General features: G+C 53.4%; 5 protein-coding genes across 5 annotated transcripts; 3 read left to right on the forward strand and 2 right to left on the reverse strand.

Annotated features, from left to right (window-relative positions):
• Window positions 1-2,160: 2,160 nt before the first annotated feature.
• Window positions 2,161-2,403, reverse strand: TGME49_253035 (hypothetical protein; the record flags this gene model as incomplete). Its single annotated transcript, XM_018780994.1, has 1 exon — window positions 2,161-2,403. One exon carries the CDS (start codon window positions 2,401-2,403, stop codon window positions 2,161-2,163), a length of 243 nt encoding a protein of 80 aa, XP_018638196.1.
• A 155-nt stretch (window positions 2,404-2,558) lies between these two features.
• Window positions 2,559-6,128, reverse strand: ARP4A (actin-related protein ARP4A; the record flags this gene model as incomplete). The annotated part of the gene is made up of 3 exons (XM_002369330.1): window positions 2,559-2,791; window positions 3,239-3,332; window positions 4,272-6,128. 3 exons carry the CDS (start codon window positions 6,126-6,128, stop codon window positions 2,559-2,561), a joined length of 2,184 nt encoding a protein of 727 aa, XP_002369371.1.
• A 2-nt stretch (window positions 6,129-6,130) lies between these two features.
• On the forward strand, window positions 6,131-7,449 carry TGME49_253050 (hypothetical protein). The gene has a single exon (XM_002369331.2). It carries the CDS (start codon window positions 6,376-6,378, stop codon window positions 7,240-7,242), a length of 867 nt encoding a protein of 288 aa, XP_002369372.1. The 5' UTR covers window positions 6,131-6,375; the 3' UTR covers window positions 7,243-7,449.
• Window positions 7,450-7,736: 287 nt separating this feature from the next.
• On the forward strand, window positions 7,737-10,089 carry TGME49_253060 (WD domain, G-beta repeat-containing protein; the record flags this gene model as incomplete). The annotated part of the gene is made up of 1 exon (XM_002369332.1): window positions 7,737-10,089. The coding sequence occupies one exon, from the start codon at window positions 7,737-7,739 to the stop codon at window positions 9,990-9,992; it is 2,256 nt and encodes a 751-aa protein (XP_002369373.1). The 3' UTR covers window positions 9,993-10,089.
• Window positions 10,090-13,003: 2,914 nt separating this feature from the next.
• On the forward strand, window positions 13,004-18,358 carry TGME49_253070 (hydrolase, TatD family protein; the record flags this gene model as incomplete). The annotated part of the gene is made up of 10 exons (XM_018780995.1): window positions 13,004-13,848; window positions 14,175-14,275; window positions 14,617-15,064; window positions 15,394-15,479; window positions 15,868-15,984; window positions 16,377-16,460; window positions 16,572-16,636; window positions 17,164-17,255; window positions 17,687-17,752; window positions 18,310-18,358. 10 exons carry the CDS (start codon window positions 13,004-13,006, stop codon window positions 18,356-18,358), a joined length of 1,953 nt encoding a protein of 650 aa, XP_018638195.1.
• Window positions 18,359-21,650: the final 3,292 nt, after the last annotated feature.

The raw sequence follows: 21,650 nt of genomic DNA on the forward strand, positions 1-21,650 counted from the left end.
CGTGCAAGAATGAAGTTTTTTTCCATGCCGAAAAAGAGAAAAAGTGCAGCAAACAGAGTCGCGACACAAACCTCCGGACGCACAAAACACCCAGAGCACAACTCGACAGATTCACTGAGATATGCGTTTCACATGACCACTGCTTTAGCTGGGATCAAGAGAACGTTTGTGCAGCAGCCTTTCAGATCATATATGTGAGTCTCTTGTGTTTCCTCTTCACTCGCAGCCTTGCTGATTCCTGTTTCCCTCTTCTTGTTTCTGTCTCTCTCCCTTTCTCTTTGAGTCTCTCTCTGCTTCGCCGCTTGTCTCCTGTGTCTGTGTACCTAGTTGCCTCCAGGATCTCTTTGCATCTCTGTCTCCGTTGTCTCTCACTTTACCCCCTCTCCTCTGAGAACGTCGGTGTACCGCTCTCCCTCTCTCTCGTTCTCTTCCTTCTTCTTTGCTTTTTTGCTTTCGGCGCGCGAGACGATAAACGGACGACGCACAGACAAGAGCAGCGCCGGACGTTCGCTCGTCGAATCTACAGCAAACCTCTCTGGAAAGAAACGGCGAGTTTTGCGCCATCCCTTTCAACGCATGTGGATTTGTTGTCCCCCTCTTGAGTTGTGTCTCGTTCGATGGAACCAGAGAGAGGCCCACATGGTCCCTCGGCGCAGAGCGGCAGCGACGCTTTTTTCGACTGAGTAAGTTCACGGTGAAGACTTGTGTAGTGAACGGTGCTCTTTGTGTGCTACGGAACAGAGAAACGCGCTTGGAAGCTGAGGGAAAGAGAACGAAAATTGAAAAGCGCGGGAAGACCCGCTAGCTCCCAGCAGCTGGTCTGAAAGGAGACACGCGAGGGTGCGGCGGAGACAGAAGTCCCGGCAGAAACAACCTCGGCGAACTGTGCGCAGAACGCACGGTGAAGACGTCCACTGAGATTCCAGAACTGGATACACCTCGCGTGGATGGACTCGAGAGAACCGATTCGGATGCCTCGCGACGCCGTTCCTCGCCTCCAGTCCTCTGCATGTCCAGAGCCTCTTTTTTATCCGATGAAGCTGGCGAAGCAAAAGCAAATTCGTTGCAAGGAGTTACCGTGAACCGGAACCTCCGGGAAGCACCGAAGCGAGCGAGAAACCCCCAGAACGTACTGAAGAGAGAGGGGGAGCAAATGGCTGGCCGTCTCGTGATCTCTGGAGGGACACCGACCAGCAGGCGCTGCTCGTTTCCTCGTCGACGCAAACCGTGAAGGTCTTCTGCTCTTGCAGAGAGAGAGAGGAAGTGAGAGACAGAGGGAAACGCATCTTTCGCTTCGCCCACATGCGCGAACGTCCTGTTCAAACGAAAAACCAACAGAATTAAACTTTCCAGCTGCCTCGGTGTAGAAGAAACACCGCGTTTGTCCGAAAGGCTGCTGAGAAACATGTGCAGACGGCTGGAACGAGAAACGAAGCCACGACGACGCGGAACCTCACCACGTTAACACTGCAGGAAGAGAGAGGCGATACGGCCCAGAACGCGTCTGCATGTCTATCCGGAACGTTTCTCACGGGGACAAACATCTGGAGAACTACAGACAAGCGAACGTGACGCCTCGCTCGTCCGCGACGGCCAGAGACAGGACTGGAGAGACTTGTCTCGCAGTCGAATGACCGAGCAGCCAGGCGCTGATCTCTGCATTCCCAGTCGAGGCCGGTCGAGGCAACCGTGAACTTCGCCAGCTTTCGGTTGAACGGTTTCAGAGCCTGATAATTTCAGAGCCTTCCAACAGCCTCGCCGCCTCCCCTCTCTCGACGCGAGAGGTGCGTCTCTCGAAGGAGGTCCACAAACAAAAAAGAGGACGAGAGTGCCGAGACGTAGTGAGAACGGATCGAACGCTCTCTTCTATCGAGTTTGCCTTGCGGTACCGCGCAAGCGAACGACGCCCTTCGCAGTGTTTGACATCTTCAGTTCTCTGTCGTTTGACACTCGCTGTGTCTGCCGACGTACGTTTCCTCAACAGAGAAGCAAAGTTGCCTTTTCTCCTTTTCTTCGTGACCACGCACACACCAACCGGGGAGCCTCAAGACACACATCGAGCCGTTTTGTCTCTTCTCGCTACGAACCCCGGTGTTGTTCTCGTCTCCAGAGGTCTTCTCCGCCAGCTCGGTTCTCCTGTCGGAACCTCCCATCTCGTCCTCAGGCTCCTCCACGTTGCTTCCCTGCCACAAGGACTCCTCTCAACGTCGAGTTTTGCTTCGTCTGCCTTCCGACCTCTCCCGACCTCTGCGTCTTTCTCCCGTCATCTCTTGCTGCGTCTCTCCTCTCTCTTTCTCTCCCGCATTTCCACCCTTCGCGCCGCCTCGGCTGCTTCTCTTCTGGCTTCCTTTGCTTCCTGAGTCTCTGGCTTTCCTTGGCTTTCGCTCTCCTTGGCTTTCGCATTGCTTGTCTTTCTCTTTCCTTCTCTATCTCATTCCCTCTGTCTCTTTCTGTGTGTCTCCCTTCCTCGCCTGCGCCTTTCTGGATTCTGCTCTCCTCGAAGCCTCCACCTGGAGCGTCGTTCGCCGCCTGGAGCAGATGGCGCCACCGACGGTCTCTCACCGACACCGGCGGTTGATGATGTCGACGCCGTGTTGCTCGAATTCTCTTTTGCTGATCCAGAGCTGCTGGAACGTCCCCAAGGAGGCGAGAATGCTTCCGCCCAGCCAGGTGGCGAAGACGCGCTCGACGCTGGTGTTGGCGGAAATGACGCGCACCCTCAGAACCGGAGAATTCGAGTAGGGAAACAACAGAGGCGAGTGCAGCTCGTTCGACACTCGATCGACCAGTCCTGTATGTCGCAGACCAGAAGAGGCGGAGAGGAAAGGAATCGTGTGACAGGAATCACGTTGAGACTGTACGAACCGACAGGCAGGTCGAATGCGTCATTTACGCAGGAAGCTAAAAGAAGAACTGGAAAAAAAAGCAAAACGTCTCGCCAGCGTCTGCTCCACAGAACGCTACCCCCCGTCCCCCCCTCCAAGTTGTATCTCGTTCACCTTTTTCTCTCGCGATCCTCCCTAGTCGGCTCTCTTTACGTAAACTTGCCTCCCCCTCTTCTCCGCGGTTCCTCCCGTATTGTTCACGGCGTTCTCCGTTTCTCGCTGATGTGTGCGATCTCCTCGCTCCCCGTTATCCTTTCTTCGCCTGTCGCATGCCTTTCCATGCGCCTGAGTCAAGCGAGTTTCCCATCTCTGCCTCCAACTTCCAACTCCTCGGAACTCGCTTTTCTCCTCACCTGGCATCAGGCTAGTGCCGCCCGTGACGACGACGGATCCCAGCAGGTCTCGGCGGACGTCAACGTCGCAGGAGTCGATGCACGCCTCGATAGCCTGAAGAGAGGAAGCGGTTTGGAGAAAAAACAAGGAAGATAGAGGGGAGGGTACGATAGGTGCGAAGCGCCCGACTCACGTTCCGAGGAAGACAACAGAACTCAAGATAATACTCCTGCGGATACCAACAACAGCAAGGCTCCGGACGTAGACCCATCAAGCTCGACGAGCACACAATTCGAAGGCGTCAAGCGAGAGAGAGGAGACACTCGGAGAGGAGATCTCGAGAACTCGAGCAGAACAGGGAGAGGCGAGCAGAAGAGAACAGAGAGAGGAACGAGAAAGCGAAACGAAGCACAAAATGTCGCGAAAAAGAAAAAAAAGGGAAAACCACAGAAATGGAAAGTCGAGAAACACCAACTGAATCGACCCTCTAACTCAGAGATGCCCCACAACGCAAAGCGTCTCCGTTCTTTGCAGAAGCCGCCGCTTTCCTCCCCTCTGTTCGCATCCCTTTCTCCGTTTGATGTACCTCCTCCAAGCGTCCTGTCTCCTCTTGCTTCCGCCTTCTCACATCCCAATCTCGAATCGTCGCGAAACGCACGGACCTCTCTCGATTGCTCTTTCACTAGAAAAGTAAACATGCGGTCTTCAATATATATGAACCGAATTGGATACAGATCTCGCTACATAAAAAAATAATCTCCTCTGACGGTGGAGTTTACACGCACACAAAGATGCATCTCCACCTATATGTCCAGATCAGCTGACACAATCCACATGCATGCATCCTCACAAGCCACCTACACAGATCCGCGTTCTGCGAGACATGCACATACACAAATATATACAAATATATACAAATATATATATATATATGCATGCACCTACATGTATATATATATATATATATATATGTATTTGTTTAGGTGTTTGAGCACTGTGTTTGTGTCTTTCTTCCGGGTGTGAACCACGCGCGTTTTTGCGGGTTTTTCTGACCTTGGTGATGCCTTGAAATCCGCCGAGGCGTTCTTCCCAGTAAGCGTCGTCCAAGGTCTCCGTCGTGTGACTCTGTTCTCCGTTTTCTCCGCGTTCTGCGTTCCAGAGACCGAGCGCCGTCAAGGCCGCTTTCGGTCTGAAGAGAATTTCTCCGACTTCGAATTTCACACAGTCGCAGTCGAGTAGAGAGCCATCGGGGAGTTCGTACACCGGACCGCCGCGGCCGTGTCTGCACTTTCGTTTTTTCTTTGTGGCGGCGAGTTTCCTCGACTTTTCGTCTCCACTCGAGTGCTCCTCTCCACTGGACGCGTTTCCTGCCTTCTTCCCTTTCTTCTGACCGGGCTTCCCTGGAACCTTCTTCTTCACATTCTTTCCGCGCTTGCTTCGCCCCCCTTCTCCACTCTCTTCTTCTTCGTCTCCTTCTTCCTCCTCCTCGTCCTCGTCCACGTGGACGCGGCAGACAGTCTCCTTCAATACGCGCACCGTCTCCTGTGTGCTCGCGGCCAGCCAGCTGGCGGCTACATCGGCAAATCGCTCTTCATCTCCAGCTCGCTCTCGCTCTCCTGCTTGCGCCTTTCTCTCGTCGCTCAGGCCTCCCTTCGCCTCCTCTGGCGTTGTCTCGCCAAGGTTCGCGCGCTCCTGCGCAGGCGCGTCCAGACTGCATTCGTTCGTCGCGTCCGCTACCGCGTCCTCGCTGGCTCGCCGCTTCCGGGTGGCGAAGGCCGGCAGACAGAGGTTTCCGAACGCGCCGGAGCATGCGGGAGGGGACGCGGCGCCTTCGCTGCAGCCTCCGCCTCTTTCCTTCGCGAGGAACCTCGCCAGCTGTTCGTCGAGGAAGTCTCCACCCACAGGGTACTTCCGGGTGTTCCTCTGCAGACAATGGCCTTCGTAGACCGGAGCGACGGTCAGGCCAGAGGCGCCGATGTCCACGACGAGCGCCGTGGACTTGCCGACCGCGAAGGCCGCCAGGACCGCCTGCTTCGCCCAGAAAGCGGCTGGGACTTGCATCTCATTGAAGAGGATTTCTGCAGTTGTCTTTCGAAACTCGACGTCCGTGACCGTCGGTTCGCAGAGCAGCACCGGTCGCTCGCGCAGCACCACTCCCAAGCCTCCAGCCGCGAGCGTCGTGAACGGTTCTGGGAACGACGAGGCCGCAGGTGGAGGACGCAGAACGGCCGCCGACGCGCAGCAGCAGCCGCAGTTGGCAGGCGCTCTCGCAGAAGCCGCTCGAGGGGAAAGGTCCTCGGGAGGCGACGAGCCTTGAACAGTGCGGTAGACGAGCGTTTTGAATACATCTGGGTCCAGACGGAGCCTCGGGGACGCAGAGGCAGACGACGCGTCTGTGCAGGCAGCGAGACATTTGCGAACCTCGCATCGCGACCGCCGTTCGTAGAAACTCAGAGGAAAGAGCAGGGCAGATCTCTGGTCGCGCAGTCTGCATCCGCCACACGAACAGGAGAGACAGACGCTGCGCGAGGCACAAGCTCTGTCCGAAGTCCCTCCTCCCCCCTGCTGCCTAGCTGCGTCGGCCGCAGTTGACGCAGCAGGCATGCATGCGCTTTGCGCGTCGCCGAGAGACGAGGAGCCTCGAGCCGCGAAGAGACAGCAGCAGCATGCGTCGACGTCTCGGCAGAAAGCGTGTGGGTGGGCCGCCAGTGGGCGAGCTTCTGGAGACTGTACGAAGCCTGCAGCGGACAGGAAAAACTGGCGAGGACAATCCTCTTGGCCATTCCCTACGCGGACCGTATGCGCGCCGATGTCGATCACCAGCGCCCCAACGTCCTCGCCTCCAATCGGCGGAGACGCGGAGGCCGGCAACGGAGACGCGGAGGCCGCAGCCGCAGTCGGAGGCGGCATTGCCAACGAAGAAGGACGGGGAAAAGAAGGAGAAGAAAGAGACGGGAGAGGAGACGGAGCAGATCAGGAGCTACGGGGAGAACATGAGTTCCTGGGAGGACAAGCGACGGAGGCGAAGAGACGAGACTCGAACAGAGAGGAGACCGAGGAACTGAGGTGACAGGACACAACTGAAGAGAAAGGAGGAGTGGGAGAAGCTCAAGCGCACGAAAACAAGAAGAGACTGGATCGACTCGAGAAGGCAAGGATGGTCACATACGAAGTGAGGCGAGAAAAGGAGAGAAGGCGCTTGGCAGATGCCGGCAGAGACGTCGAAACGAAGACAGGGGCCATCGAGGTCGTCAGGCGAACAAATCAGCCACCATCCTTTCTCTCCTCTGGAGTTCTAACAAAAAGGAGGAACCATGCCGTCGCTCGACAGAGAGTACCTTTCAAGAGAAAAAAGCCTTTCCAAGTGCAACACAAACAGATAAAAGGCCTCGTGGAGGACGCGCTGCTGATCAAAGTCACTTCCTGTCTGGAGCTCGGAGAGAGATTCGCTGGGCTTCGGCCTTGCTCGGAAGCTGAGAAAGCGAGAAATGGAAGGAAGAGAGTGGGCGACCGCGGAAACGCTACAAGACAACAAATCAAATTCCAAATGTGCATGCCCGCTCCCGCTCCTCCGAGAGGCGACGTCCTCTCGACTCTGTTTGCGTCTGCTTCTACAGAGGGGAGGAGGAGAAAATGTCGGAGAAGATCAGCTGCTTCCGAAAACGCGAACAAAGGAGAAAAGTTCAACAAGTCACGGCAGGCACAGGTTCAGTCTGCTTGGATCCGCTGTGAACGTCTCTCGCGGCTCCGGCTGAGGTCTGTGGCGTTGTGCTCTCCGGTGCATGCATGCAGAACAGAGGGTCCTCTCTCTGTCTCCTTTCTCCTTCTTCCACTTTCCGTGGTGCACCATTTTGAAGCACAAAAGCAAACGACCTTCTTCGTCTGCCGAGGCAACGAGGAACGCCAGCCTCTCTCTTCTTCTCCGCTGCCGACTCTCTCTCTCCTCCCTCTCTCTCTCCCTCTCTCTCTCGCCGTCGGGTGTATGTACACCCGACAGACGCCGGCCGCGGCCCCGCACACTTGATTCGGCACGCCACAATTGTCATTGCTTCTCCGTCGAAAGGAAGACTGCCTCTGTCTCGGCTCAGAATAGCTCGGAAATTTAGATCTCTTGTGCGAGGCCGTTCCACGGCTGTCTCGGGTCTCTCGCAGCTCATCTGCATCTGCAGACAGAGACGCTTTGGGAGCTCCACAATGTGCTCTGTTGATTTGCCCTCGTCGACTGTGGCTGGAAGGTTCCTCTGCTTCACCCAGGGTCATTGTTTGCTTTTTTCTTGCCGCGTCCTTGGCTTGGCGGCACCTCTTCGGTGTCCCTACACCCTAAGAAAACGTTTCGTTTCCTCTTCTCGTGCTTAGCTGCGTCTTCTGGGCGTTGCCCGGAATTGCCAGCAGTGTCGCAGTGTCTTCCAGCTTTCTCCCCAGTCTTTCTCCGTACCCGCTTCCCCCTTCACGTGTACTTTCTGACTCTCGACTTCCGTCTTGTCTTTCTTTTCGATCTGAACGTTCGCAGAACTTGCAATGGACAGCGGAGACGAAGCGGCGAATGCCGCTGTCTCTCCCCAGTCAGCGAGACACGGTTTCTGGCAGTCTCCACGCAGGAAAGGAAAAATTTCTTTCGGCTGGAAGCCTGTGCTCCGCCTCGGGGGCAGGGAGTCTCTCGCGGCTCTCAGGTCGAAGTTGCTCTCTCGTCGAGACGAAGGAGGGCAAGCGTGCACGGCTACCGGAGACTCCTCAGAGGACGCAGAGAAAGAGGAGCTGCCAGTGGCCTCCGACACCAGCTCGCGTCTCTCGCGTCTGCCGTCTTCGATCTCTCCTGGAACAGATTATGCAGTCCCCAGATCGGCCATTCCGGTTCTTCATCGTCGCCGGCGAGGTGACGCATCGTGCACCCCCTCTGCTGCGGCGTTGTGTCCAGGGAAGCCTGGGAGTCCTGCATCCGAGGTCGTCGCTTCTCGCTTCTACACTCCACCGTGGTGGGCGAAGGCGCCGGACGCGGTACGCTGTCGTTTTTCGCCGAGTGGTACGTTGTTGGCTGCATGCACAAGCGTCGGCGCTTTGCGTGTCTACGAAGTGGAGACAGGCGCGATGCTTTGCGAGTACGCGAACGCGCATGTGAAGGGCATCAACGACATCGCTTGGCATCCGTCTTCGGCGTACATCTACACTGCTGCCTCCGACGGCTCTGCGTCTCTCTTTCCACTGCACTTTCGTCTCCGACAGTCCTCGGTCGCCTCCTCCTTGCGCTCCTCGCCTGCGGCCATCACCACCTTCCGCGTTCCTTTTTGCGAGGCGTCTGGACACCCGCGATGCCTCGCGGGTCCGCCTGGAAAACCGGAGAAGAAGGCCGCTCTGCAGGCCTCGCCTTCCGCCGCAACTCCGCTGTCCGCCGCGCCCGTAACCTCCGTGGCGGTGCCGCAGGACGGCTCGTCCTCCGGCTGTCTGTACACCGGCGGATACGACGAGATGCTGCGGCTGTGGGACCTGCGTCTGCCCACGCAGCCGCTTCGCCAGGTGAAGGCGCATGACTCGCCCGTCACTTCCCTCGACTTCGCGCCTGCCTCGCCTCTGCTCCTCCCGCCGTTTGTGTCTCCGCGCGACGCAGACTGCGCGGCGCTCGGCTCCGTCTCTGCTTGCCCAGGCGTCGTCGCGTCTGCAGGACTCGACGGCCTCGTACGGCTCTGGGAAGCGTCCTCGCTGCGGCTTCTCCGGACGCTCAAGGGAGGCAGCAGCGGCGCTCCCGGCGAGTCCCAGGGCCAGAAGGAGGGGGAGGGAGGCAGCAGCGGCACTCGCCGGGGGATTGCATGCACGCATGCAGTGTGGAGTCGCTCCGGCAAGTTTCTTCTCTGCGCCTACGAAGGTGGCCAGGGCGGACGCATCCTGCGCCTGAGTCGAGTCCTCAGTCGAACGGCAGATCCGAGTTTCTCGCGGAGAGAAGGCAGGCGACGGTCGCGTCCAGAAACGGAGAAAGAGGAAGGAAAGGAGAGGAGGCAGGACGGGAACGGCCGGCCTTTCACGGAGACTGAAGACGGAGGATGTCGAGACGAACTGTCAGGTTCCTCCGACGAAGAAGAAGACGCTTGGTGGGGCTCAGCTGTGACGATGCCTCTGGACATGCCTGTCGCGGGCACAGCGGCCTGGTCTCGCGAGCAGGACGAAGCTCAGCTGGCGACGGCTGAGGCGCTTCTCCGCTTTTCGCGTCCCCGATCTGCATGCGGTTTCTCCAACAACGAAGGTCGAAAACGTCCTCAGCAGCCAGTCGAGAACGGCGCTTCCTCACGCGGCGGGTGGCAGGGTCGACAATCCGTTCGAAGGAACTCTTCGTGTCTCGTCCAGGAGACAGAGTCTCCGTCCGGACGGAAGGATGATGCCTTCGCGACTGCGGCCGTCGATGCATGCAGCGAGACAGAGGTCGACCGACTCGGCTTCTCACCCTTCTGCACCCCCCGGAGGTGGGTGTCTCCGTTCGGTGCGATCTGGAGAGACAAGGCTCTGCTCCCGTGCGGCGACGGCCGCGTCTGGGTCTTCGAGGCCATGAGCGGAAGAGTCGTCGAGAAGCTCGCGGCTCCCGTCGACTTCTCCTGCGCATGCAGCGGCCGCGGCGGGCAGCTCTGCGCCGGAGGCAGCGTCTGCACGAGCGTCGACGCCCACCCGGACTGGTCGCTGGGAGTCCTCGCGACCAGCTGGAGCGCGCCGGACGGCGGCGTCGTCCTCTGGATGTGGACCACAGAAGAAGACGCGCTTGGCGAGGACGAAGAACAGGCAGAAGCAGTCTGACGCGCGGAGAGAAAACAGAGAAGCGAGAGGGGAGGCGTATGAAAGAGAGGCAGCCGCTCGAGAGGAAGAAGAACGAGCGACCAAGCGACCAAAAGGCCCCGTCGGAGGGAAGACGCCTTCCAGGTTTTTGTGCCAGGAGACCTTGTGGAGACAAGATCCCTCGAGAGACAGCAACCAAAGGGAATGCGAAAAGAATGCATGCGTTCGTCGTGGCGTTTCTCCAGAGTTCAAAGCATGCGAACTGTGTTTCTCTCTTGATGTCATCAAAACACACAACCCGAGCAGCTGCTCAGGTTTCTGCAGGGCCTCTCGGCACAGCCGCGACGCTTTTGCCTTTTTTCTCTCGCACTTTGCCGAATGCCCTGACCGAGGCATCTGTTCATCGAGGCGGCCATGTGCAAATCCTTCTGCACTTCTAGATAACTGCATGCAAAGCGGAAAGTCTACTTCTACCTACAGATGCATTCATCTATTCTTCGATACGTCCTCAGGTGTGCAGGTGCTTGCGGATGTCCACCTACATGAATGTATAAAGAGAGAAAGGCATCCTTTTTTATACAGATTTATATATATAAATAAATATATATATATATTGTGCATATATGTATAAATGCTGCCGGCGCGGATGCATAAACATCCATATATATATATATATATATATATATATATATATATATATATATATATGTATATGTATATGTATATGTATGTATGGACGTCGATGAGTAGCGATGAAAATGGGAGCGCGTGCATGCGGAGACTGAGCAACGTCGCGTCGACCGGATTTCGTTTGCTTTCAAAACAGTGTCAGTTCCAGTCGCCGAGGTATTTCCAGAGAACGCTTTTTCGGCGATGGAGTTGCTGACGATGCGCGAACTGCTCCGTCGTCACGGGAGACACGCTGGGTTCAGAAGTATGGAAAAAACTCTTTGGAAATGTCGCTTTTCAAGTTGCGTACATTCGTCAACAGAAATGGTAATGATGCGGCGAAATTAATCCGGAAACGCACTCTCGAAACGACGCCCAGAAGCCGCATGTGGAGAGAGATTTCGGAAATCGAGTCATGAATAGAAAACATCATTCCTTCCAATGATACGACCAGGGGGCTATGCACTAAGATCATCCTGACCTCAAAACCGGTGCTCACGCTCACATTTCAACGTAAATGCATATATATGCATTTATACTTGTAAGTGTAGACATAGAGACATAAATGTAAACAATCTCGATAGTCCATGTGTAAGGCTATATATAACGATTTATGTTTAATGTTTTGTCGACTCATGGTTTCCGACGAGAAGCAGCCTGTCAAGCGGCCAAAGCGTCTTGGCGACTCGAAATGCGTTCTTCGTCGCCTCTCTTTTTTCGTCGATAAACAGTCTGTCTAAACGTACAGGTCATGTCTCCAATGATTTACGCCTGCGGATTCTCTAAAGGAATGCCTCGGCGGCCTTTTCAGCTGACTCAGAAACAATGGCTAAATATTTCCGCACGCATTTCCATACATTCAGATTCATTATATTTATATATATATATATATATATATATATATATTTATGCTTATAGATTTCATTGATAGAAATGGGTTCTCCAGCATCTCTGTGAAGATTCATTAGGTCTGACTGCCCAGAGCACGCAACCAGACTGCATCCAAGGGAAGTAGGACAGCCTCTCTCTCTATCTCCAGAGGCAAAGCAGTGCACAAATAAATACACGTACATACATATAGACATATAGGCATACATAAATACATATATACATATATATATATATATATATATATAATTATATTTGTACAAGAGACAGAGGGGCGGGTGAACAGATGCAGGTAGATGAATACGCGTGCTCCTACACTGACGTATATTTTCGAGCTACACGAACGTCTTGGGCAAACGAATGTCGGCATGCCTCTACGTCTATAGGTTTCTGTCTCGGCGCCTCCACTGTCTCCCTTCAAAGGCTACCAAGCTGTTTCTTGCAGATTGGTTGCCTCGCGACTGTTTCCACGTCTCCACAGAGAGTGCAGACACCGTTTCAGTTTTTTCCCTTTATCCCCCTCCATGCGTGGATCAGAACAGCTTCGGAGACAAGGACAGTAAACGGTAACGTGTCTCCTCCTGCCTGTTCTCTGTCTCCTCCTGCCTGCTTCTCTGTCTCCTCCTGCCTGCTTCTCTGTCTCCTCCTGCCTGCTTCTCTGTCTCCTCCTGCCTGCTTCTCTGTCTCCTCCTGCCTGCTTCTCTGTCTCCTTGGGTCTCGACGCGCCTTGCATGTGTGTGTGCATGCATGCAGACACACAAGGCCCTCCAACTGGGCGGCGAAAAGGGCCTCGCACAAAGGAGCCTGTAAAGTGCGTTTTCTCAGATCCCGGAAAGAGATTTTTCTCTGGAATGGACAGCGAGAAACGTCTGGAGTCTCGATACACGCGTCGAGGGGGCGGCGCGAGTCTTTCTTCTCCGACCGCCAGATTCGCCAGCAAGATCCGCTTTCTCGACGCGCATTTTCCTTCACTTTTCGTCCTCGAAATTTTTTTCGCCGTCTTTCTTCGTGTCTTGCTTCGCTTCCTTCTCGCGAGATGCACGGTGTGTGCATGTCGACGCGGAGAAGTCTCAGCTTTTCCTCTTTGCGAAGTTTCTCGTCTCTCCCGTCGTCGAAGAAAGAGCAGCAAGAGAATCCAGAAATCGTTCTCCTCCCAGGACGATGTTGCCGATCATCCTAGCATCTGAACTGTAATGTTCCCTCGCTGTTCCCTTCCGTTCTGTCAGTCAGTGTTGCCTGTAGTTTTTCTCGCAGGGCAAGACTCGCCATTTCAGAAAATCCTTCGCCGCGGACTGCATGCGCCCATCGCGAGCCGAGGCGAGAAGACGCCGCTCGACGAGGCGGCCTTTCTCTCGAGTCGAGTTCAACTTTTTCCGTGGAAAGTCCACATGCGCATTCTTAAGAAATAAAAACACCACGAACGTTATATCCATATATATCCATATATATATATATATATATGCATATATATATACATGTATATATATGTATTTGTAGGTGTCTGGTCTTTTATTCGAATGAAAGTGACTCGTCAGAGAGAGAAGGAATCTTCAGAAAAGCGTCAAGTGAATCTGCATCCTTGCGGTGTCTTTCGATCCGCCAAGCGCCGCTCAACTATGCACAGTGCGACGAGAGGAGGCGCCGTGCTTTCGCGTTTCCGTCGTTTTTTTCTCTGTGCGTTGTTTTTCCTGGAAACAGTCGTCCGAGCAATGCACCCAGCAGGCTCTCTCTCCAAGAGCGGCGCCATCTCAGTTTCTGCCCGAAAACGCTTGTTCTCTTGCTTCCAGGCTCCACTCGCGCGGTTCTCTTTTTGTAAGACTGCACGCGCTCCACAAACTCCAAAGACTCGTCGACCTTCTTCTTTCTCCCCCTGCGGTCCTCGCTCTTTCTCGCCTTCTCCTGTCTCTCTTTCTTCTTTTTCTTTGCCTGTCTCCCTCTTTTTTCCGCTTGGCTTGCTCTCTTCAGTTCATCGTTCGCCTGTCTTCCCGCTACTCCCTGCCCGTTTGGGAGGAGACTTCGAGTGCAACGTGGTGCGGAGAATTGACTTTTCTTTTCTGCGGTCGACGTTCTGCCGCGCTTTCTCGCTTAGTTTTTCAGCTCCGCCTCCGGCTCCTCCTTCTGCTACTCGTTTTCTCTCGCTTAACCGCGTCGCCGGAAAAAGGTACCTCTCGTCGAGAACTCAGACAGGAGTTCCAGACAACTGGCACACCATGGAGGGACGCGCGCAGCCTGCGTTCGTCGACATCGGCGCGAATCTGACAGACGACATGTACCGAGGTGTCTACTACGGAAAAGAAAGACACCCTGCAGATCTGGAGAGGTGAGACGAGAAAGAGAAGGAAGGAACGGAAGTCGAGAGAGAAGAACAGAAGGCGACTGAGGAGTGGAGCCGACGGAGCAGAAGCAGAACATTAGGACTCATGAGGAAGAGCGAGAAGTGAGGGGATCGAAGAACAAGGACGGAAAGCTTAAACGGAAGAGCAAAGAAAGAAGGAGAGGAGATGAAGAGCATTTGAGCCTACGCCATGGAATCTTGAACTGGTTAGTGTGCTGTTTGAAGGATTCCAAATGCTCAGAGAGAGATGTACCGTTATCTCTCGTGAGGAAACCTTTTTTCGCTCCCAGCGGCTCCGTGGACTTCTTCAGGGTCATCGCTCGAGCGAAGCAGGCGGGATGTCGAAAGCTCATGGTGACCGGCGGCAGTCTAGCGGACTCTGGAAGAGCCATTGAGCTCTGCAGAGAATTCGGTGAGAATTGGACGCATGCAGCAGCCAGATCACTCCGGAGTTGACGGCGCTCGAACGAGTTTCGTTGACGTGGATATCCAGATTCACAGAAAAGCCGACTTCAGCGAGATCTCGCCGCTGTCACGACTCGCGCGAGAAACAGCGTTTCTCGGTCTCTGCGTTTCTTTCACCGTCCTTTTCCTCCCCGTTCGTCGCTGTCTGCCTTTGCCGCTTCTCTTTTCCTGACGCTTTTCCCTCTCTGCAGGTGTCTCTCTTCTGCTCGCTGCTGCTGCCTTCCTGTCTCGTCTGCTCTCTTCGCCTGATCGTTCACCTCGACGTTCTCTGTCTTGCGTCTGCTCCAGATCCGGACGGAAAGTTCCTGTTTGCGACTGTGGGCGTCCACCCCACTCGGTGCAGCGAATTCGAGCCTTCCTCCCATATGCATGTAGGAGCTCCGCCTCACGGCCCTGCCGCCTGTTGCTCAAATCTCTCATCTGCAAACGACAGCTCTTCCTCGCCTTCCTCCTCTTCTTCCCCTTCTTCCCCTTCTTCCTCTTCTTCTTCCTCGCCTTCTTCGTCTGCTGGTGGATGTGGTGCGGAGGCTGCGGTGGACGCGGAAGTCCGCTCGTTCGGCTTATATTTGGAGAGCACGAAGGCGCTGTTGTCGTTCGAGCCGCCGGCAGAGGCCGTGGAGCACCTGAGCAAACTCGCATCGCTGATCGAAAAAAATCGCGACCGGGTGGTAGCCGTCGGGGAGATTGGCCTCGATGCAGACCGCACTCAGTTCTGCGACCTCGAAACACAAAAAAAGTACGGCCCTCACCAGCCTTTCATTGCGTGCATGGCACATATATATATATATATATATATATATATATGCATTCTTTGCTCTATCAATACATGCAGATATATATATATATATGTATATATGTATATGTGTATATTTGTGCATGTTGCATGTGTTGACATGGGTGTGTTCGTGCAGAGAACATTGCTTTGCGGCACCTTGGTGAGAATGTTGGTCAACTCGGGTCTCTCCCGAACATGCTAGAGATGTTTTCAAAGGCCTAAGCGAGAGATTTGTGTTTCAGGAGTTGTGTGCATGTTTTCCGCGCTGTGGCGTCCCTCACTGTCGACAGATACTTTGAGTTTCAGCTGCTCCTCAGCCGATACTTTCGCCTCCCGCTCTTCCTCCACATGCGCGACGCAGAGGCGCCGTTCTGCGGTGAGCCTGGATGCGCCGGTTGCCGAATTTCCGACCTTCGAAGTCGACGCCGAAGGACGTTCCGCCGCCAGACATCCGTTCGAAAGACTCTTGGGCCGAGAATCGTCCATCGACCGGATCGATCTCGAACAACTCTGAGGAGCAGAGAGAGCCAGAGACGAGCAGAGAGAGCCAGAGACGAGCAGAGAAAAAGGCAAAAGGGAGGCAGAGAAAGACCAGGAAGCCTGGAGCCAAGGGTGAAACAGAGAGACAGGAAGGCAATCGTGGCGGAGAATAGGGGAAGTGGAGATGGGTGTGTCTGGCTTCTTTCATTGCTTCTGTCGGCAGCGTTTGTGCTTCGGCGTTGGAAGTGAGATTGTGTTTGCTGACGTTCTGCTGTTCAATTCAGAGATCCTGGCGCGGAGGCGAGAGCTCTGGGAGGCGGAGGGTGGCGTCGTTCATTCCTTCACCGATTCGCTCGCGGCGCTGAACAGTGTCCTCTCTCTCTCTCCTGCTCTCCACATCGGTTCGTGCGAGTTTTCAGACTTGCAGAAACCGGAGAAGAAAAGGAAAGATGAAAAAAAACGCGCCACTCGACAAATCCCAGAAGAATATGACACGAATTCCGTCGACATGATTCCACACATGGCCATATATATATATATATATATATATCCAAGTATTTCTATACCTATATATGTGTATATCTATATATGTGTATATTAGTATATTTGTCCATCTGTGTACATATGGAGAGCATCCATATATATATATATATATGGGTACATGCATATAGAAGAGAACATGAGATGAAACGGCGCCTTGTGAAGAGTTTATTAGATGGTGGCGAATAGGTGTATAGGGGCCTGCGAGTTGCTGTGTGTTTGACCCGATTGAATTGTTTCTGGTGTTTTGTAGGAATCAACGGCTGTTCGCTGAAGACGGAGGAGAATTTGCAGGTCGTCAAGGCGATCCCTCTGGAGCGTTTACACCTTGAAACAGGTTCGTCTTTCAAAGGCAGTGTTTGCAGAAACACTGTCTTTCACTTGTGGCTTCTGCGTCACTCTCTTTGTTCATCATCGTCCGCTTTCCTAAATTTGTTTTTGCTTGCAGATGCCCCGTGGTGCGACATCCGCCCAACGCATGCAGGCTTTGCAATTCTCACACACGAACTCCCGGTGCGTGACCTCGCGAACATTCCCTCCTCTGGCATTCACCTTTTTCTTTTGAAAGGACCCTCCCTCGCCTTGAAACTTTCCAGCTCGAGCGTGCATCTGCTGTTGTTTCTCTATCTCTCTATGCATGCTGGGAGACCCAGAGACAGACGGAATGAACAGTTCCTTCCATTATATATATATATATATATATATATATGTATTCAAGTATATATGTATGTATATATGTATATATATATGAGTCGAGAATGAGAGTTTTCATGTACGGACTGTTTATGCACGTAGGCAGATGATCCCTTAAACAGCCCACGTTACTTCATCACACTCTGCCTACCTCATTTATCTCTGTAGATAGGCATGCATTTGTTTGTACACTTTTAAACTTGATCCGTCGTCACGTCCCCGTTGACGTCACTATCGTTGGATTCTTTCTGTTTGAAGAAGACGATCTCCCTTTTTCTTTTCTGTCTTCCAAGTTTTCGGTTGCCTGCTTTCGATTGCCTGCATGCAGTGCGTGTGAGTGTTTGCAGTCGATTGCAGCAGAAGAGAAAAAGAAGCAGAAACCTCAAAATTGGAATCCCGAAACGCAAATCAAGAACCGGAATGAGCCTTGCAATATCGCGTAAGCGGGGAACGTATTGGGTCGATGCTCTGGGATCTCGCATTTCCGCCGAGTTTTTACTTTTGCGACTGACAAACACAGCGCTTGTCAAGAAGAGGCCGTCGACCTTCCTAGAGCCCCGAGACTGCAGACGCTTCACGGGATATCTGCGTATCTTGCATGCTGTACGTGCAGCGCTGTCTTGGTCGATCCATTTGCCTGTCTCCTGTATCTATCTTGTTCGCTTTCTTTCTGCTGTTCTTGTCTCCGTGTCTACATGTCAATGCAACTCTTGTCTTTGCATTCGTCTTCTCTACGCACATCAAGAGTTGTATGCATGCACATGGACGCTGACGTGGATGCGTTGATGTCGATAGTTCTTCCTCCTCGGGACTGCATGTGGACAGTTCCGGTGCTTGGTGTTCTTTGCCTTCTGACGTTCTTCGCGGCAGGCACGTTGCGAGGATTGTTCGGCAGCTCGTCGCCCCCGAGATGCCATTCGAAGCATTCACCGAAGCGTGAGTTCTGAGTCCTAGGACGCACAGCTTCATGAGCGATACACTCACATGTCCAGGTGTCTGCCTGCGTTGCTATCTCATTGATGCATGTCGAGGAATCTCTTTTCACAGGTGCTCAAACACCGCTCCATATATATATATATATATATATATATCCTTGTGTATCATCATACAGATCGATAGATACATGCGATGGTAGATTTGCTGTGAGAGCCATGGAGAAAGGTGTGGGTTAACAACGCTTGCGTGTGGGATAGGGTAGGCCAGAAACGCACCTGATATTTTTCGAAGTGAGGGTGACTGCGCATTTCACGATTCCCTGAAAAAAGGTGAGAATTCTCTTTGGAGGCCTTGCTCCCGAGAAAGGCTGCCGAGGGCCTCTTCGGGGAGCCACTGCATTCAGGTGTAATTACATGGCGCGAACTGTTTTCCGGAGTGCTTCTGGCTGTGAATCGCGCGTCTCTGCGTCGGAGTTCAACTCTTCCCGTTCTCTTCTGGTGACTCCCGAACCTGTCGATGCCAGACTAAATGTGACTCCTATGAGGCTGTTCTTTCAGAGTGTGCGCGAACTCGCTGCGCATGTTCCCCCTGATGGCCGCGAAATGAAGTTGAGAGGCAAGACTCAAGATGTCCACAACCGTTCACCGGTCGCATTTTCCCCTTTGCTGCGAAGAGGGAACGAAAACGACGTGACAAGAACTTCCTGAAGCCAATCCAAAGGGGGTATGTGCACAGACATCCATATTCGCACGTCAGTAGATTCTTGTGGATTCGGTGCTTCGCGAGCGCCACCACCACGAAAGTAGTTGTGTGATTGTTGAGGCTTTCTTTTCTTTGTTCGCGAATGTCTCGCCACCCACGGTGAACCGCGTCCGAACGTAACGATTTTTCTTGACAGGCAGACCTGCAACATATCGGCTGACTTGCGGGGACAGGACTGCACCACAGGGCAGTGCCGCTCTTTGCGAAGCAGACTACAAGTAGGAGCATGGGTGATGTGCAAGAAGGTTGCTGTTTCGTCGATAACGGTTCAGTGGCTGGCATGGAAATCTGAAAGAAGTAATACGATGAAGAGGGTGGAGGAAGTGCTGGATGATACTGCCAGTTTAGGGTGCTCTTCCGTGTACTCAACTTGTAGACCATTGGTTTGTAAAGACATTCCAGCTGTTATATGCGTTGGAAACTGGAGACCTCACGCGACTTTGTCAGGGCCTCGCATTCTTCTCGAGGATGCATGAGATGCTTTTCCACCGCAAGCGTCCGCTGTTAAACCCTTCTTAGAAATATCCGTTGTTGCACATCCCTGATGGTTCCTTCGCTTACCAAGTGACGGCAGGACCTCAGAGTCTGTTCGCTTGTGGACGACCACTACACGAGGCAAAATTGAAAGCAAACACACAAGTGGAACCCTAGCCTCTTCTCTTCGTATGTCTACAATGCAATCCCTGTCCGAGAGGACACCACAGAAATTGATGGGCTTTTAGATCTTTTGACAACAGGATAAGTAACAATAAATATCTAGGGTTAGTGGAGATCCGATGTTGCATCCTTTCGTTAACGTAACGGACTGATACCACCATGAGAGAAGACCGTAACTCAGACCGGCGGCTATACATTGTACCGCCCGTTCACGACGACGTGCGACGATACGAACACGCATCCAACGTTGAACACATCGATTTGTTCGTAGAGCGTCACACGCAGGCTAAGACCCTTCGAAACCAGATGTCAACTAGACGTCGGGCATGTCTGACATTGAAAGGGCTTCAGTCATGATGCTAGATTATCACTACCCTGTGAACGGCTGTCGAAACACGTGAGCGTGGCTGCAAGAGCGGACGCAACAAACAAGTCGAGAAACTGTGCACTACGTTTTCCTCGCAGTCCACCAGGCAGGAAGATCGCCCTGCCCTAGAGTTGGAACTGACAGCAAGCGCTGTTACTTGGAAAGGACAAAATCTCTCATAAAACCAGTGTATCCACCGCCGTAAAGCTGATGCCGGGTGTTTATGAAGTAAAAAGCTGAGACATCGCGTTCTGGTCGGCGAACTGGGCAGCGTTGTCTTCCTAAGAGTTTTCTGTTTGACACTGATATTTCGAGAAGTGAAAGGCAGTCCTCGTTGCTGTTCGTGTTAGCATCCGGTTTATTGACAGAGCGAGAACGACTTCAACAGCTTGGAGTCTAAATAAAGCCGACAGTGTGTCTGTGCGCGGATTAGGCGAGCGAAAACTTGGGGACATCCACAGGATCGGTTTGAACGCCAAGAAAGACTTTTTGTTGCTTCCATTTCGCAGTGAAAAGGCTTTGATCTTTTGCAGTCTCATTCTCGATGTCTAAACAGTTTACTGTCTTGCCCAATTCTCCCGACCCAAGGACTCGGCTTGACTTTTTGGCTGACACATTTCCCAGAGTTTTCCAGCAATTGCATGCTGCCCTGACAGAAGCCCCCGACCGTCCTGGATACTCTGAGTTTCCACTGCTTTCGTCATCTACAAATGTCTGGTCGCGTGTCATTCGAGAGTCCAGACGCGGTCGCGCAATGTGCTCGAGCTACATCCATGGTGTGACCGTGTTGGAACAGCAGCTTTTGCTTCGTTTTTTATTGTCAGTACGGCGACTGCTACAGACAAACAGTGTCGTTTTGTCTTTATGCGTTGTCTACCTCTTGCGTACGAATCGCTGACATTGCAGAAACCGATATCCTGAGATATAGCAGGGCACGAAGGATTGAGAACAGTCTGTGTTCCACTGTTTTCGGCTTCAGTTGCTCAGTTCACGGATGGGAAACTGCTCGCGTTTTAACCGTTGACAGCCATATATCTACTTTATGTCGAAGCACAATGGAGAATAATCCGCGTGGCATGCATCCTCTGAATTGTGTACCGGCCGTCAGTCGCGCTTGTCACCGTACATGTGCCCACACGTGAGAACACCGCCACTAAACTGTACAGCTTCGGCCTTCCTGCCGTATCAACTAGTTCGCCTCGCAGTGGCCTTTTCTTCATGCGTCACATTTGATGGTTTTTTGAAACAGGCATTCGCCGTCTTCTCCTGTTCTAGAAGAGTTTCAAGAGTATAGCACACGCTTTTCCCGTCGTCTTCGGATTTCCCACGTCAGAGCGACACTCCGTCGTTTTAGTCAAACCGCCGCGACTGTATGGGTTTCCATTCAGCTGTTCTCTTTCTCGATTGCAATTTCGAGTACAAAGGAGCAACATGTCTCGGCACGATTCGGACTGTGCTGCGCCACGCAAGACGGCGGAAAAAGAATTAAATCGGGAGAAAGGGAAACATGTCGCCACTCTTCCTTCCGCGTTCTGCCGGGGGGATGACAACGCTTTCTTCCGGTGCATGTCAGAATCCAGTTCTCACTGCAGAGCAGCTTCTCCTCCAGAGCCGCACCACGCCACGGATACTAACGACCCGCCTCCTGAATCGCCGATCGCTTTTCCTTCTACCGCGTCCAGACACACATTTCCCCACACGTCCTCTCAGTCTTGTTTGTCGTGTCCGTCCACCTCTGTGTCGTCGTCCCGCTCTCTATTCTCTAAAGCCGCATTGTCAGTAGACCGTTTTTCTCCCGTCTGTTCCGTCTTGGAGCATCCGCCCCCCCCTATCCACAGCGATGCAGGCAGCATGTTCAAGCCTCTGGTTCCCGGAGATTTGGTGTTTCTCCCTTCCTACTCGTCGTTTGGAAGCGCCTCTCCAAAAACAGCACATACACCGGGGGGATTCGTGCACCCTCGACCAGTCTTGCACTTTCCACCGTCGCCGTCTGACAGAACAGACTTCGTGTATTCGTCCACAACTGCTCCCACGGCGGGGTACCGCGAAAGCATGTCTCCTTTCGTGAGAAAAACGAGTGGAGAGAAACACGCTTCTCCGGCACACCCTTTG

Source organism: Toxoplasma gondii, chromosome III (genome assembly GCF_000006565.2).
Source record: "Toxoplasma gondii ME49 chromosome III, whole genome shotgun sequence".
NCBI lineage: Eukaryota > Apicomplexa > Conoidasida > Eucoccidiorida > Sarcocystidae > Toxoplasma > Toxoplasma gondii.